Source organism: Taudactylus pleione, unplaced genomic scaffold, assembly GCF_031769625.1.
Source record: "Taudactylus pleione unplaced genomic scaffold, aTauple2 ptg000380l, whole genome shotgun sequence".
Classification (NCBI taxonomy): domain Eukaryota; kingdom Metazoa; phylum Chordata; class Amphibia; order Anura; family Myobatrachidae; genus Taudactylus; species Taudactylus pleione.
In genome coordinates this window covers 2,453,441-2,469,648 of record NW_028284781.1, presented here as the reverse complement: position 1 = coordinate 2,469,648, position 16,208 = coordinate 2,453,441, and the positions used below count along the sequence as shown (strand labels likewise).

Here is a 16,208-nt window from a genome sequence, read left to right as displayed (position 1 = left end):
ACTACTACATTGATCCCCAAAATTTCTGCATCTTTTTGGGGGGTTCAGGCTGATTTCCCACGATTCTGACACCACTTTTCACCTGCTCTGACTTTGCGTATCGCCGTTTTTGCGTCTTTTGGAATTGAATAGGGCGAACAGCGGGTACGAGCATGATACGTTCCCGCGGCTAAAATATGTAGGCGAAAAGTCCGGCATGCGAAACTTTATCGCCGGTGCGAAACTAATTGAATACCGCCCACAGGCGGATATGAATGCATCCAAACATTGTAGAATGCTTGGCGCAATATCGAATCCAACCGCCCACTATGAATGAACATGCTCCTCCAATTCTCATAACTACAATACGGTATAAATTAGCACTACACAATATAGATAGATAGCATGACATGTAACAAATTCATAAATAAAAGTCGAATGAAAACAAAACAAAACTTCCTTCTTATTTTCTAACATCTGTTTAAATAAAGCTGGTTGATAAAAAAAAAAAAAATCCTTTGCTGTACATCCTGTAGCTGTGGCTGGGCAGTGGGTGGAGGAGGAGGAGGGTGTAGGCAGAGGCAGCAGCAGAGACTGTCTGAGACTGCTGGTGGAGCTCCCTGGACGCCTGCATGCAGCAGTAGCCCGCGTACACTTGCATGGCACAGGCAGAAGGCACCTTAGCAGCTTTGGCAAAAGAAGTCTGCGGTGGGGGAATAAGTGTCAGTCCCTGATGGTGGCTGCTGGGTGAGCCGCTGTTTGCAGGAGAAGGGGAGATCTCTCTGCTGCATTTAACCACTGACACAACTCACAGCCTTTCTCCCCATTGCAGCTGGGCACAGGGTGCAGGATGACCCAGGAGGATGGCACCCACGGGGGCACTCCTGAGCCCTCCACGCAGAAGGTGGCTGGGACTCCTGCTACGTCCCCGGGTGTGCCCACGGAGGAGCCTGGCATGATCAGCTTGGACATTGCGGGACTCTTCTACCAGTTTTCCAAGACTTTTGTGATCATCTTCCCCGTCTATGTGCTGGGGTACTTCGGGCTGAGCTTCAGCTGGCTGCTGGTCGCCCTGGTTTTCCTCATGTGGTTTAGGAAAAATAAAGGGAATAAAAGTTCCCGGCTGCACAGGGCTCTGGCTTTTTTGGAACAAGAGGAGAAAGTGGTGAAGCACAGTATCAGCACGTCAGAGCTCCCAGCCTGGGTGAGTGTCTATGGCACAGACAGGGTGGCATGGGCACCTTCAGTTGGTGTGGCACTACAAGTTGCACAACCTCCTGCCACACAGATGCTGCTATGGCATGCTAGGACCTGTAGCTCCACTACAGCTGGAGAGACATGGGTTGTATAGACATGGTCTGTTGTATGTGGGCAGCATTGCCAGGAGGGAAGGTGATGTGGGTGTTGGCATGTTTTTCCTGCTGGTCCAGGTATAATGTTACAGTAAAGCTTTGCTTCTAGTCTACTGGCCATAGAGAGCTTGGCTTCTAGTCTACTGGCCTGAGAGAGCTTGGCTTCTAGTCTGCTGGCTAGGGCAATGTGTCCTGCAGGAGTGATTAAAGAGCAAGCTTCAATTAGCACAATGTTGATGGACAGGTTGCTACAGAAGCTGGAGTAGAAGTGAGCCGCCATAGTAGCCCAAAATAATCCCCTGCAGGGCAACCTGACCTCAGATTGTAGGATATCTCTGCCGGGCTGGCATTGGGTGGATCTGACTTACATGGGCTAAGTAATTCCATAGGCTATAGGCACATAGATATGTGGGCTCCCCCATTCTACCCCCATGTGGAGGAGGAAAGGTACAGTAGCTCTTGGATTATTCTCTCCATTAGTGGTGTACTGTATCCATATAAGAGAATGTAATGAATGCATGTGGGTCATATAGGGTTAATAATGAAAAGGCAGACACAAGTATATATTGTAAGTGGCTGATCAATAAGTGCAGAGACCGCTTATGTTATAGTGCTGAGTTGTCTCTATATACAAGGTCCAACCCCTTTACTGTGCATCAGGCAATTATTCTCCAGAACATCAGTCTCCCCTGATAATGTGAAATAAAAGGAGTTGCATTTCTGCATACATGAAGCATTAGTCACTCACATTTCATTCTACTCACGTCTTATACATGTTGGATTTACTGCTATCTTTTTGTGTGTGTAAGTGTGAAACATTTTAAGATAATATGCATTTTCATTAGATTTTATTTATATATACTATATAAAGATAACATTGTTTTCATTTAATATGTAGGCCACATTATTCCAATTTGCTTAATTATTGAATCTTTCTTGCTAACTTAAGACTATGTGTTATAGTATGTATTACATTGCTTTACAACTGGCAGCCAAAGATTGAGTCATGGTGTTTGGCCTGGTTCCTCTGGAATTGGATACGTATTATTCTATGGGACTGGAGGATTACCAGTTAAATACCTAGACTGTGTTAGGGGTGTGCGCTGATACATAAGAGCTGTTCATTGGTGACTGAGTGAGGTGTTCCTGTTTGGCAACTATTCAAATATGCTTGTGATATACTGTGTCTACTTATCTATGCTAGGCTAACTAGCAAACGTCAGTCTCATCCATGAAAGGTAATCCAAGAAAACAGTACACACTAAGGGGTGGTGTATTTACTAAAGTGCGGGTTTTTAGAAGTGGAGATGTTGCCTATAGCAACCAATCAGATTCTAGCTATTTATCTTCTAGAATTCTAGAAGGTACTAGATAAATGTTAAGTAGAATCTGATTGGTTGCTATGGACTTCTCCACTTCTAAAAAGCCGCACTTTAGTAAATACACCCCTAACAGTTAAAATTAAAAAGATTTTTTTTTCCTTTTGACCTTTTTAAGTTTATACCTGCAGATACTTGGTAAAGCATGGACCCAATTAAAAATGTTCTTATTTTTGCTGGTGGGCAAGCAAAATTATTTCAGACGTTTGAAAGCTTATGGTCTTGTATCCTGTTTAAAGGTGATCTATAAATATTAGTTGCTCAAATTAAAACTAGTTCCAAATTCCAATTTGGCCAGTTTTATGTACCTCAAGCTTGTTCATAATTCAATTGTAACTTTTGGGCTTGTTCAATTTGGGTTTTGATTAATGTGCATAAATTCACTGATTGCAGCTGACATTTATATAATAAAATGTGTAAAAACACCAATATGTTAAAGCTTAAATGGATAGTTATTTATAATAATATTTCGTTTTATTAATGTAAGCACCAAACATTACGGTGCTTTAGTTTGCCGTTCACCTTTAAAAACCTTTAGAAATGATAACATATAGCCATTTCATTCAGACTTGTTTGAAGTGCTCAAATTTAGCTTAGCTAAGGCTGGGTACACACTGAGCGATGTGTTTCAATCCTGGGTATGAATTAGAACGATGTAATGAACGGCGGAACGATCCCACGTTCCATCCTTCATTAACATGCATGGAGCCGCAAGCCATATCGTATGCGACCGCTGGAGCACGCATATCGTGCATACACACTGCATGATATGCAGAATATGTCGTTACGATTTGGCCAAAATCTTAACTACATTGTCTCACCTTTAGCTTTTCAGGGGTCTATTTACTAAGCAGTGTTAGGAGACAGAGTGAAAAGTGATAAAGTTATAAGGTGCCAGTCAATCAGCTCCCAACTGTCATCTCACAGGCTGTGTTTGAAAAATGACAGTTGGGAGCTGATTGGCTGGCACCTTATCACTTTCTTTCTTATCACTTTTCACTCTGTCTCCTAATACTGCTTAGTAAATCGACTCCTTAGTGTTTTGCCTGGACATCAATGTCTTTTTTTCCCCCCTGAAATGATGTGAAAACAAATATCCCATGCGGTAGGCAAACTAAAGGTGCCCACACACTAGGCAATATTTTACACGATCAGCCCGATTCCGACGCATCGGCACGACAGATCGTGTAAAATATGTCCTAATCGTGAGTCTCTACTCACGATTACGATGCCCATGCGCATACCCGGTGGTCGTACATCGCATCTGCAGATCTTGCCTGCTGCAAGCAAGATCTGAAACTCCTATCACGATGTACTGGAATAGTATAGGATGCACGATAGATCGTGGGTCAATTTGGATTGTTTTTAACACCAAATCGTGCCTACGACTGCAGGGGGAGAAATCGGACACGATATCTGATTGTGACCTGAACGCCTAGTGTGTGGGCACCTTTACATTGCTATTCGCAGTCCCCATTATTTTCAGAGCTTCCCCCCGACAGCTAATGCCATCTTCAGAAGGCGGTAGCTGGTTTTCTGCTATGGTGAGAGCATCACTGGATAGGGATCTTAATATCTCTCACCAACAACCTACATGCTCCTTCCCTCCCAGCGATCACAAAATGACACTTCGCTGTCCTGCTTTCACAGTGACAACATGGCAGTAAATCGATAGCTATCACTTTAATGAAAAAATTCTTTGTTGGGACTGGCTACTATCTGAGCCACTGTCGCTAAAAGTGTTTTTTTATTAATTTGGTATGACAAAATAATTTTTTATCCACACGCCTTTCAGCTTTTCATGGCCATAAGACCACTTGTCATGAATGTACCCCTAAATCTTGCAAAACCATCCCCATAGTCCTCTCAATGCAACATAACAGATGCTTATTGTGGCTGGTGGAAAACCTGTGGTGCCTATAATTACAATCAGCTAGATTGTGAAATTCTCAACCAACACACCTGTGATCCTCACAGTACCAACAATTGGGCAAAGTGGTCAAATCTGTCACCACAGGGCACACTTACCTCTGATGTGCATAATGAACAGATTTGTCTCCAAGGACGAGACCTAAAAACATCATAGATCATTTTTAGAGTAACCAAATTCTTTCAGAGTGGAAATGATAAATTGTTCTTTCTTTTGTGAACTGTAAATTATAAATTGCTCTTTATTTTGTGAACTTGGGCTAAAATTGTGGTTTAACGCGTTCCAGAAACATTTCTTGCATATCCACGTGAAGAACTCTCAAGTGATCTGGTGAATTGTGTCATACAGAAAAGTAACATTTTAAGCGATTCAGTTGCTGTTTTATACACAGGCCAAGCTATGTACTGGTTTTAAAAACTGTCATTCCCCCAAAAACTGTGCCTGTCACAGTTTCATTGTAGATCCCAAAGCCTGGTAACAGACGAATACTTTTTGATCTTGCATACCAAAACTATATTGCTTACAGGAATTAATTTCTGTAGTACTTCACATAGTTTAGCAGGATACTATTGTACCTGAGTAACTGTCTAGCCAACAATTTCAGGACAACTTTGCTGTTTTGACTTTTTGCTGAACTTGGAAACTGGCTGCGAAATATACAGTAGATTAGATTAATATATTTATAAAATATGCCTGTTATTAATTATGAGCATCTCTAAACTAACCTAAAATATCTACCATCACATGCAAAAAAACACGAGCCACAGTACTTGGGTAGTCGCTAAAAAGTTGCAGTCCATTGATGAGAAGCCAGTTGTAGTTGTCATGCTGCTTTGGGCCACCAGGGGTAGATGTACTAAGCCATGGAGAGTGATAAAGTACCAACCAATCAGATTCTAAATACAATTTTTATACACAGCCTGTAAAGTTACAGGAGCTAATTGGTTGGTACTTTATCACTCTCCACTTTATCACTTTTCAAGGCTTAGTAAATCTCCCCGCCATTTAAATGTTTCAGGACCAGTTCATATCGTGCTGGGCCTGATAGCTGGGCAGTAGGCAGAGCTGAATTAGCGTTTTTCTGGGGTCTACTCCAAATTGGGCCCTCTTTTGGAACTCTTGGACTCTAGTAACTCCTAAAGGAGGGACCCATACAATTTAGGTAAGGAAGAGTGATTAGACAGAAGGATAATTTTGAAAATGTTGTAATCAAAAGGTGGAATTATTAAATGTCAAAACAGGTCATTAATGGTTGTCAGTGGATGTACGTTCTCCTGTATGCGAGTCCACTCAACAGGGCTATTCTATTATTCAGTAGACTGCAAGACTGTTGTTTAATGGTATCTACAATGATAAAAAGTGAAGCAATATCCCAAGACTGCTCTCATCAGCATAAATTTTAAAATATCCGACTTCAGTAGAGGATTGGCCCACATAGCATGCTGGGTAGGTATGATTAAGTGTAAACATGTAATAGCTCTTAGTTAACTCTACAGTGCTTATTTTGAAACAGAGGAGAAGGATGAGTATTTTGGTGTAGTATGTGGTAGTTAGGTGTATAGAGATTTGTCTGACTTGCTTCAAGTTTGCGTTAAACTCTTGCAAGTATTATTAGACCCAGCTCAGCTCTTGCAAGTAATATTAGACCCAGTTTGGAGCTTGTTCAATAATATTGGGTCACTATATCTTTTACTTGGAATGAGCGATTTGAAAAATACTGTATCTCTGTACATATTTGATGTTATCTGTAATACCTGGTATAAACACCAGGTATACAAATCATCTACCGAGACCCATCCTGTATTTAAGAATAATAGAAAACATGGCAACCACCTCTGTCGGCGTGGCTGCAAGCAGAGAGGAACTTTTAGATCTTCTCCTTTTTTTATTTAGATCATAATCTGTACATGTGAGGATTTCATACAAAAAGAAAAAAAAATTCTATTACGTATCAGAGTTACAGCAAAAGTTTAGTTTTTGTCTGAAAATAACCCCAGTTAAATTTATATAGTTAAATGGCTAATGGCATCTATGGAAAATTAGTAATTATTAATTATTGTATATAATTACTGATTTATTTATTTTTTTGAATCTGTTTGTAAAATTACAAATTCTTGGGCTCCAAATGAATCTAGAAATCCCAGAACTTGGGGGGTCATTCAGACCCACTCGCGAGCAGCAGTACGCTCGAAAGTGGGTCGATGTTCCCCACTGCGCATGCGCACGACGGAGGGAGCTCCGTCGTGCGCATGCGCGAGACCCGGCGAGCGACGGGCTTTCCATCGCTCGGGGTCTCGCACCAAAGGGGGCGTGCTGTCGATGTTGATTGACAGCACGCCCCCTTTGGTGGGCGTGCCGGGGGTGTGCCTGCCAGACGGAGGCGTTCCCATGGGAACGCCTACCGTCTGAAGCCGGCCCCACTGACATCACTAGTGATGTCAGTGGGAGTGATTTTGGCTCTGATAGAGCCAAAATCACTCCAGGGCTTGTGGCTGGGAAACCCGACCGCAGGGTTTCCCTCGCAAGTCCGATGGTCGCGATGGTCAAGACCATCGCGACCATCTTTTTGCACGCTCGTATATGCTGTGGGTGGTGACCCACAGCTATACGAGCGTCCAGGAGGACGCTCCATTTTAATGTAGGAGGGCCCTGATTCAGAGCGAGCGCTCTGGTCAGAGCATCCGGCTCTGAATCAGGCCCTTGATTAATAGTTTTTCTTATCTGTACTTAGACTTTTTCCCTTTTTGCTCATACTTGTTGTAGGTTATGATGAGGTACATCCAGTGACAACCAATTGCTTTATTGGCTTCTACTTATAATAGAGTCCTGCACAAGTCTGATTTTTAAGTTCTCAATCTGGCCTGCAGTTGTAGGTGCGTCGTCACCCTAGGATTCTTGTGGCTTATTGCATTTAGTTTGTTGTGATTATTAAACTATCCATGCGCTGGGATTAGGCAGCTTTCATGCATTAGGTTTCCATTTGGTTCGGTGAATGGAGTTCTGCTTTGTATGTTAAAAGACCGTTTTTTATGTGTGTGTGTGTGTGTGTTTCCATGCATTTTCAATCCATGGTGTCCCAGGACTCAATGGGGATGGTTCAATTGTTTTCCCCGGCGGCTCTGACTAATGGGCCAGAGCAATTCAATAGTTGCTCCGTTTAGGCACGATAGCTGTCGGCACCGGCAGTTCTGCTCGCACCCTCCTGAGGTGTCGGCCAGAAATGTGCGATAAGCCCATGGTTTGGGCACCCTAACCAGTACTTTATAAGTTCTCAGGCTATTGGCAGGAAGAAGAGGCCGGGTGAGGTCTCATCTTGCATTTTGTTATCTGATGTGAAGTGACCCTCCTGGTTACCACTGTACTCGTATTCTGCATCTGTACACATTATTTGGGGCTTATTATTATTTTTCTATAACAGATCTATGGTATTTTTAATGCTATGGGACTCTGTACTCTTGTATCAATGAGGGCGATTCAATTCAGTGCGCTGTTTATAGCGTCGGGAGCTCTCAGAGCTATTCAGTTCAGCACGATGTGAGGGTGACTAAATGATTTATTTTCGCATCCTTAGGAGGGTGCGAGGAGAAATTCGACTAAAGTGCAAAGTGTTTCAGTCTGATTTCTCCTCTCCTCAGATGCCGACCACCGGCTTCCGACTGCCGACCGCCGGCTTCCAGACTTTCTAATCCCGGCGTGGTACTAATGACAGTCGTCGAAAACTCGACGCCTGTCATTAACCAGACGCCGGAAGACGCCCGGTATACCGAACGAAGGGAAGCCGGACGCGGACATCCGCGGGGGGGTTAGGTTTTGGGCTCCCGGGAGGACTTAGGGTTAGGCATGCCCCCCCGGGAGGGCTAGGTTTAGGCTAGGGGGAGGGAGGGTTAGGGTTAGGCACCCCCCCGGGGGACTTTGGTGTAGGCTGCGGGGAAGGAGGGGGTTAGGTTTCGGCACTTAGAGGGGGGATTAGGGTTAGGCACAGGGGCGGGAGGTTAGGGTTGGGCACCCTAAAGGAGGGTTAGGATTAGGGGGTTAAATTAGGTTAGTTTATACTTACCTTTAGGATGATCGGGATCTTCACCCTTGTTCGGGCTGCCGCTGTCGGGATTTGAATACCTACTATACCCATCCTAACAGCGCGCTGAATGGAATATCTCTGGGAGCTCTCTCCCGGTGCTATCAACAGTGCACTGAATTGAATCACCCATTACCATCCTTATAACTTCACTTTTGGCAATGAACTAATAACATGCACTGATGCTGCTCTGAGGGTGTTGCAGTGCATTTGCAGAAATGACACAGGTGTGATGTATAAGTGCAATGTAGCAGTGTTTGCGAAGTGCTGAACATTCTTCCTTTTCTGCTTACAATGCAGCACACCATCATCTTACCGTTGACCTGTGTGTGCTCCTAACATTGTATTAAATCAAGTCAATCCATTTTTAATGACAACAGAAATCCTATCTGTCAGCACTTGTTTTAGGGTGTATTTTGGCACAGGAAACAAGAGGCTTTGTCCTGTGTAAGATAGATGACTTGTGTTGAGATGAAATAAAGCTTATAAATTCAGATGTACAGTTTATACAAATAACCTTAGTGGAATATAGAAACCTCAGGAATGCACCCCCCCCCTCAAAACAAATACCCAAAACATTTTAAATAATCATTGGCTCTGAAAGTTAATAAGAACAGATGGAAACAACACGTTATTAATGGGATATTTGTAAATCATGTAACTGTAATACACATTATCACCTATTATATATATTCGTTGTGGGCACGAAGCTGTTGTGTATGTAGAAATAGTGTTCATTCTAGCACCCTGTACCTGTCAGAACCCGTGCAGTTCCTCTTTCCTGTCTGGGATGTCACTCTCTGCTCTGGTGCTTCTAGCACACTCAGCTGATGCCACAAACTGCTGAGATACAGACCAATGTGTGCTAGAAGCACCAGAGCAGAGAGCAACACCCCAGGCAGGAAATAGGAACTGCACGGGTTCTGACAGGTGCAGGGATTAGAATGACCACTACTAGAGAGGACACACACTACAACGGAACCAGGGGCGTATTAACGCCAGCGATGTGCGGCTGTCACATTGCTGGTATTTAAGGAAGGAAAAACATTCCTTATTTTTATTCACCTCAATGGGATACAAGCAAAAACCAGCGAGGTTATCCTACCCAGAACCTCGCGACTGATTGAATCTGCCCCGTCAGTGTGCGCATTTTTTGCCACTATTGCTTCTGCCACTTTATGCAAATACAAGCCCTTCATCCCTCCATCTGCATGTGCAAGGACTGAGACGCTCCATCAAAACTTGCACCAGCCCTAAGCGAGGTGCAGATTCTCCGTCAGAGTGAAAGATTATTCGCAACCTCTCAGCGGCACACCTGTGATACTCCCATAACATGTCCATGAGATGGACCATTTCTGTGCGTCTGACTAGTCACCGCCCCACAACGCCCAGCACATTTCCAATATATTTCTGATATCGTTTGTCTAAATTGTAACTGCGCCTCAATTGTAACTGCGCCTCAGTGCGTATTAGTGCGTACACACTGTGGGACATGCGCAGTGCGACTTTTTTAGCGCTTTAGATGCATGTGCAGTAGCAAAGAATCGCTTAACTTCGTGAACATCGGCATTGGGTGTGACTCAGGATCAAACCCATAGTGTGGAACACACACAATATTATTATAGTGACAGTAAGTTTTTTTTTTTTTTTTTCAGAACTTCATACCATAAATAAATATGTTATAATGTATCTAGTAAGGCTAGAAGTCAATGACCAGACCGCAAAACAATCATTTAGCACAGAACTCCAAGATGGTTTATATTACCCTCACCCTTATGGCACACACAGGACGATCAGACAACGATCAGATATCGTTGTCTGACCTTTCGACATGCACCAACCACCAAACTACTATAATGACCTGCGATCAACGATCGGGGGTCAATATAGTAAACAGGCTAACCTGGTCGATATCGACCAGGTTGGCCTGCATGCACAGGTGATGATTGATATCGACCATCCATGCAGGCGCATTGATGGTCGTTGGAGGGGGCTAGAAAAAGGACAATATAAACGATCAAACGATATCGTTATCATTTATATCGTCCTTTTTATGTGACTGTGTGTATGCACCATATAGGTGCATACACACGAGACGATATCTTTGAACGATATGAATAACGATATCGTTCCACGATATATCGTTAATATCGTTCCATGTATATGCAATGAACAACCAACGATGCGCGCTCCCACTGGACGATAATGATTTCGCCCATCGTCCATGCATGCAGGCCAACCTGGACAATATTGTTAATTTTCCATATGAGAGAACGATCGTTGGTCTTTGGTCGTTCATGATATCTTTGGGGTGTGGATGAACAATATCGTTCATCCAGCACACTGGGAATTTCAAGGGAGATGGTTCAGCGATATCGTTCGCTAAACAGATCGTCCTGTGTGTACCCAGCATCAATTGGACTAAACTATTGTTTATAAAACATGGGTGTTACTAATGAATACATATTCTTTATTTTTATTTTTTTCTGTTCTAGACTGAAGGATTCAATTGAGGAAACAGAATTTATTTGCCCAACAAAATGATGTAATCGGGTGATAACCCTAAATCTAGGTGGATCCTATCCAAATATCGGGCTGATCATTTTAGTTTTGTGGTCATTTTTTAAATATATGTACTTAAATGGATAAGGGGAAAAAGTATAAATACCCCTTTGTGTTGTATTTTCTCTAAAGGGTTAAGTGGTATTTGTGTTTGACCCATGATTGAAAGCTGTGCTATTTATATGAATGCTATACTGTAACCTTACTTCTAGTGTTACAGCATTCAGAGGGACTCTGGTTAGAAATCCACCATAGCCACTTGTGGTGACCTTGGGATTGCTGTGGGCAATTTGTGTAAGTGGGATTAATAAGTTTTATAGTACCTTCATTTTGATACTTTTCTATTCAGGCATTTGATTTGTAGCGAAGTGATTTGAAAGCTCTTAATTCCTCATTTGTACATGTATTTGCAAAGTCAAATGAAAACTATTTTATAAGTGAGTCAATTTTATTTGTGTAATGATTTTTTTCAAATCTATAGCTAATTACATGTTGCAATCTAGGGTTTCAATTAAACCCTTCAGTTCATACAGTCAGGTTTGTATTGTACTAATTTCCTGTTCTTCCTGCTGTCCAAATAATGTTCAGTCAAGCAGGTGGTAGGGAGAGGTCATTACAGAAGGCGTACTGGATGCTGGGACAAAGAGGTCCCTGCCAATACTGTACACTGTTATGAAGCGCTTTCTCATAATCTGTATGTTCAACTGTGAACCCTCAGTAAATGCGACACCACATAGACAACATATATATTGCACTAGGCTGTTTCACACCCTCAAGTTATGCGCAGGAGGCATATATCTTGTAGGTGGCTCAACCCCTGGTGCAAAATATGTACTGATCATAATGACCCCGGAATGCTTCTGATTGGCTCAGTGCAACTTCATCCCTCCCACTGATAGTGTATAAATTATTAGCATGGCTGCTGCTATTTGCATATGCTACTTGCATTATTTAATTGCTATTTGCATTCCATTTATGACAGGAAAGAAGTTTCCCATTTCAGTTTTTAAAATATATTTTTATTTTATTGAATTTACTTTTATTTTGCACTTGCATGTATAATTGTATTTTACATATTAAATATTGACTTTAATATTTATTAAAAACACTGTCCAGACACTGACCAATAGTCTTATGTACAAGGGTGGTTAGTAAGTAAGGTAACAAGACCTGTCACGTGTGTAATGTTCTCTATTTCATTCTAATTTCTCGCCAGGCCAGAGCAGGTAGATCACTTTTTCCCCTCACGGCCATTAGACTGCACCTCAGTTTTACCGTCCCAACATCAGTTGTAAGACGGCGGGGCTGGCGGAGACATGGTCAAACTTTGAGGTGAGTAGTGTCATCAAATTCTTGCGTCCAAAGGGCAGATCGGCAGCTGAAATCCATCGCCAACTTGTTGAGGTGTACAATGATAACTTTGTGTCCCAAAAACAGGTTTGGGTTTGGTGCACTGCCCTTGATAAGGGCGTCCTGTTCATTAAGATGAACAGCAATCCACCGGCCAAGCACCTCCACCACAGATGAGAATTTGTAGAGCATCGAAGGTCTGATTTAGGAGGACAAACGCATTTGAGTTAGTGCTGATGCTGGCTAACTGAAGGTCTCTCTTTGTACTGAAGCAACTCACAGAATTTCGCAAAACCAATAGGGTGTGATTGTCTCTCATGCACTTGACATAGTACCATGAGGAGGGAGAGCAGTTCCTGCAGCGTATTGTTACAGGTGATGAAACATGGGTACATCATGTGACACCGGAGATGAAGCAAGCATCCATGACATGGAGACACGCATCGTCCCCACCTACACATATATTCAAAACAACTCCCATCAGCAAAGAAAGTCATGGCGACCGTGTTTTGGGACCACAAGGGCACGCTTCTTGTTCGTTTCCTCACCAAAGGAGATACTGTAAATGCTGGGCCTGATTCAGAGATGTACACTAACTTTATGGTTAGCGCCATCTCCGATTGTTAGAGGACTGCGCGTGCGCGGGATGTGTAGCCCTCCATCTGCGAGTTCGTTTTGGAGGGGAGGAGTGGGGGTGTTCATGGGCAGCGTTCTTGGAAATGTATGCGTGTCACTTCCGTTTTTTAGGGAGGGACAAGACCAGGGTCTACATCGGTGGTCGCAGGGCTGGGATCGCAGATGCAGCAAGGAGTTGTCTGTTTCCTACAGACATCTCCTGCTGCATTTGCATATTAGATGGACGGGATTGTACAACTGTTTGTGTCCGGCTCTGCAATTCCATTCATCTTTGAACCAGGTCCGCTGTCCACTATTGTGACACATTGAGCCAGTTGTGGAGGGCAATTTGTTGAAAACGACCTACATTGCTGCGAACAGACGTCGTATTGTTGCACGATAACGCCAATCGACGCGTGAGTTGTTAAGGCGCTACCATTGGAAGGTACTAGACCATCCTCCCTACAACCATGCCCTGGCACCGAGTGATTTCCATCTCTTTGGACCATTGAAGAAGCACCTGGGTGGAAGGCAATTTGAAACCGACGGTGGAGTTCAGCAAGCAGTCATGTCCTTCAGGCACTTGACACTGATTTTCTTCTGTGTCGGGATAGATGCCTTGGTATATCATTGGAACAAATGCTTAGGGGTCTATTTACTAAGCTTTGTTAGGAGATAAAGTGAACGGGGATAAGGTACCAGCTAATCAGCTCCTAACTGCCATGTCACAGGCTGTGTTTGAAAAATGACGGTTAGGAACTGATTGGCTGGTACCTTACCTCCGTTCACTTTATCTCCTAACAAAGCTTAGTAAATAGACCCCTTAGATAAGTATTGGGGCTATGTGGAAAAATAATACGTACCAAGGCCATACTATTAATTACACGTATATGTGTGAGTTGAATAAATTTATGTAATGAGCGGTCTTGTTATTTAATGAACCACCCTCGTATATATAAAGTACTAATATTTTGTAGAAATCTGGTACTGTAGCTTTATCAATTGCTAATAACACTGGGCCTTATTCAGAGTTGTACGCTATGCCGATTGTAGCTGCGATTTTTCAGGCTGCGGATGTGAGAAAGTGTGCAAGTGTAGCAGCCATCCAGAAGTGAATAGAGACGCCCCCCAGAGCCATTGCAGAAGACACAGAAACTGCATACACTTATGCAGTCCATGCACAGATCCGCCGATAATCGGATGCTGGAGTGACTCTATGACCACCATGCAGCAGTCTACCTGAACTGAGACACCAAAGCCCCACTATTAGCGTACGTGATCGCCTTCACAGCCTATAAAATGGCCGTACAAGCCTGCATTACTTCCACCACTCACCCTTACCTCCCCCAAATGGTGTCTTCCTGTCAATCACCCTGCATGGAGGTAAGCGATGCGTGCTGGATCGCAGATGGATTTTAGGGCATGCGCAGTGCGATGCATGAGCAGTTAACCAATAATCGCTCCTTTGCGAATACAGCAACATAACGTAGAACTCTAAATCAGGCCCACTGTCATTTAGCATCTCCTGGTGTAAAGCTGGCGCATATACTACTGTTTTCTCCAGGTGTAAAATTGGTGCATATGCTAGTCTTGCAGGGCTAGATGCGTTTAACTCACTGCCAATCTCCATTTCTCCCAATAGATCAGCACATATCTCTCCTGATATCTTTGCTGCTGTGAACATGAATTATCTAATAGGCTGCAGGTTGTTTTAGTTCCAGTGTAGTTCTTCTGGCCATAAGGCCCCCCCCCCCCATACATCAGCAATCGATTGTGGCAATTCTGCAATTTGCCGATGACTGTGTAAAAAAATCTGCAATGTATGGGGTTCACAGATCGCAGATTTCAACTGAAGGCCTCCATACATCAGCAGTTGATTGCAGCAATCGTGCAATTTGCAATCGATTGTGTATAAAAATCTTTCCCTTTTTCAATCGATTGCAGATTGCAGAATTGCCACAATCTATTGAAAAAGGGAAAGATTTTTTTATACACAATCGATTGTAAATTGCACGATTGCTGCAATCAATTGCTGATGTATGGGGGCATTAAAAAGTGATTAGAATTGGTAAATCAGGTTGTCCAACATGTTGGATTTGACAGATGGATTGGGGCTGTAAATTGCTAGTGTATGGAGGTGATCAGCAGATTTGCAGACCGTTACTAGTAAAATGATGGGCCTTTCAAGATTGGAAGATCTGTGTTTGCTGAAAATGATCTGCAAATTACTGAAAAAGATCTGTAATGTATGGGCGCAGATTGCTAGATTGGGAAATCCTAAAATCGGCCAACAAAATCTTCAAATAGTTCAGTTGTGGTTTTCAGATTGCTGATGTATGGGGGCCTTCAGTCAAACACTTCTAATAAGTGAGCTGTAGAAATTGCAACATAGATGTGCGAAACTGTAGTGTTTTTTTTCTAGTGGAAGATAGATTGAAGCTGGAGTATTCCCATTGGTTCTGGAAGTTACAGAGAGATAACAAAGTTCAATGTATATAAGTACAAGGTTATAGTGGTCACAAATATCTCTTTATCTGCTATAAATATCAGAGTTATATTTCCCATGGCACGGCACATCTTATTTGCTAAGTTTATCGGCAGGTCCTGACTGCTTGTTTATAACTTGGTAATGTACATTTTTACACACGGTCGCGTCTTCTGATCTTCCGTTAATGATGCTGTTTGCAAATGACTGTTATTTGGGTGAAGAGAAACTGGGACATTTCTACCCACCTCTCATGTATCTGCTGAAAATAGATATTTATTTATTCATCTACTTCATATTTGACATCTGTCCTACAGTTAATTCTGGCCATACACTGTACAACTTTTCCCAAAGATCCCCGACCAAATGGTAACGAGGGTCATGGTCGAGTCATGTTCTGAAATAGCTGTGCCTCCACACATTAAACAATGTATGGTTATGATGCACAGTTCACTGCATGGAATCGGCAGAACAATGGTCT

At 42.8% G+C, this 16,208-nt stretch overlaps 1 protein-coding gene across 3 annotated transcripts in view; it reads left to right on the top strand.

Moving 5' to 3' along the window:
* The first annotated feature begins 530 nt into the window (after positions 1–530).
* Positions 531–16,208, top strand: part of ESYT2 (extended synaptotagmin 2) — a 170,987-nt gene continuing 155,309 nt past the window's right edge. For all 3 annotated transcript variants that reach the window (XM_088445432.1, XM_088445431.1, XM_088445430.1), the window contains exon 1: positions 531–1,183. In XM_088445432.1, coding sequence (XP_088301558.1) covers positions 830–1,183 — 354 coding nt within the window. In that variant the 5' untranslated portion in view covers positions 531–829. The remainder of the gene's footprint in view (positions 1,184–16,208) is intronic.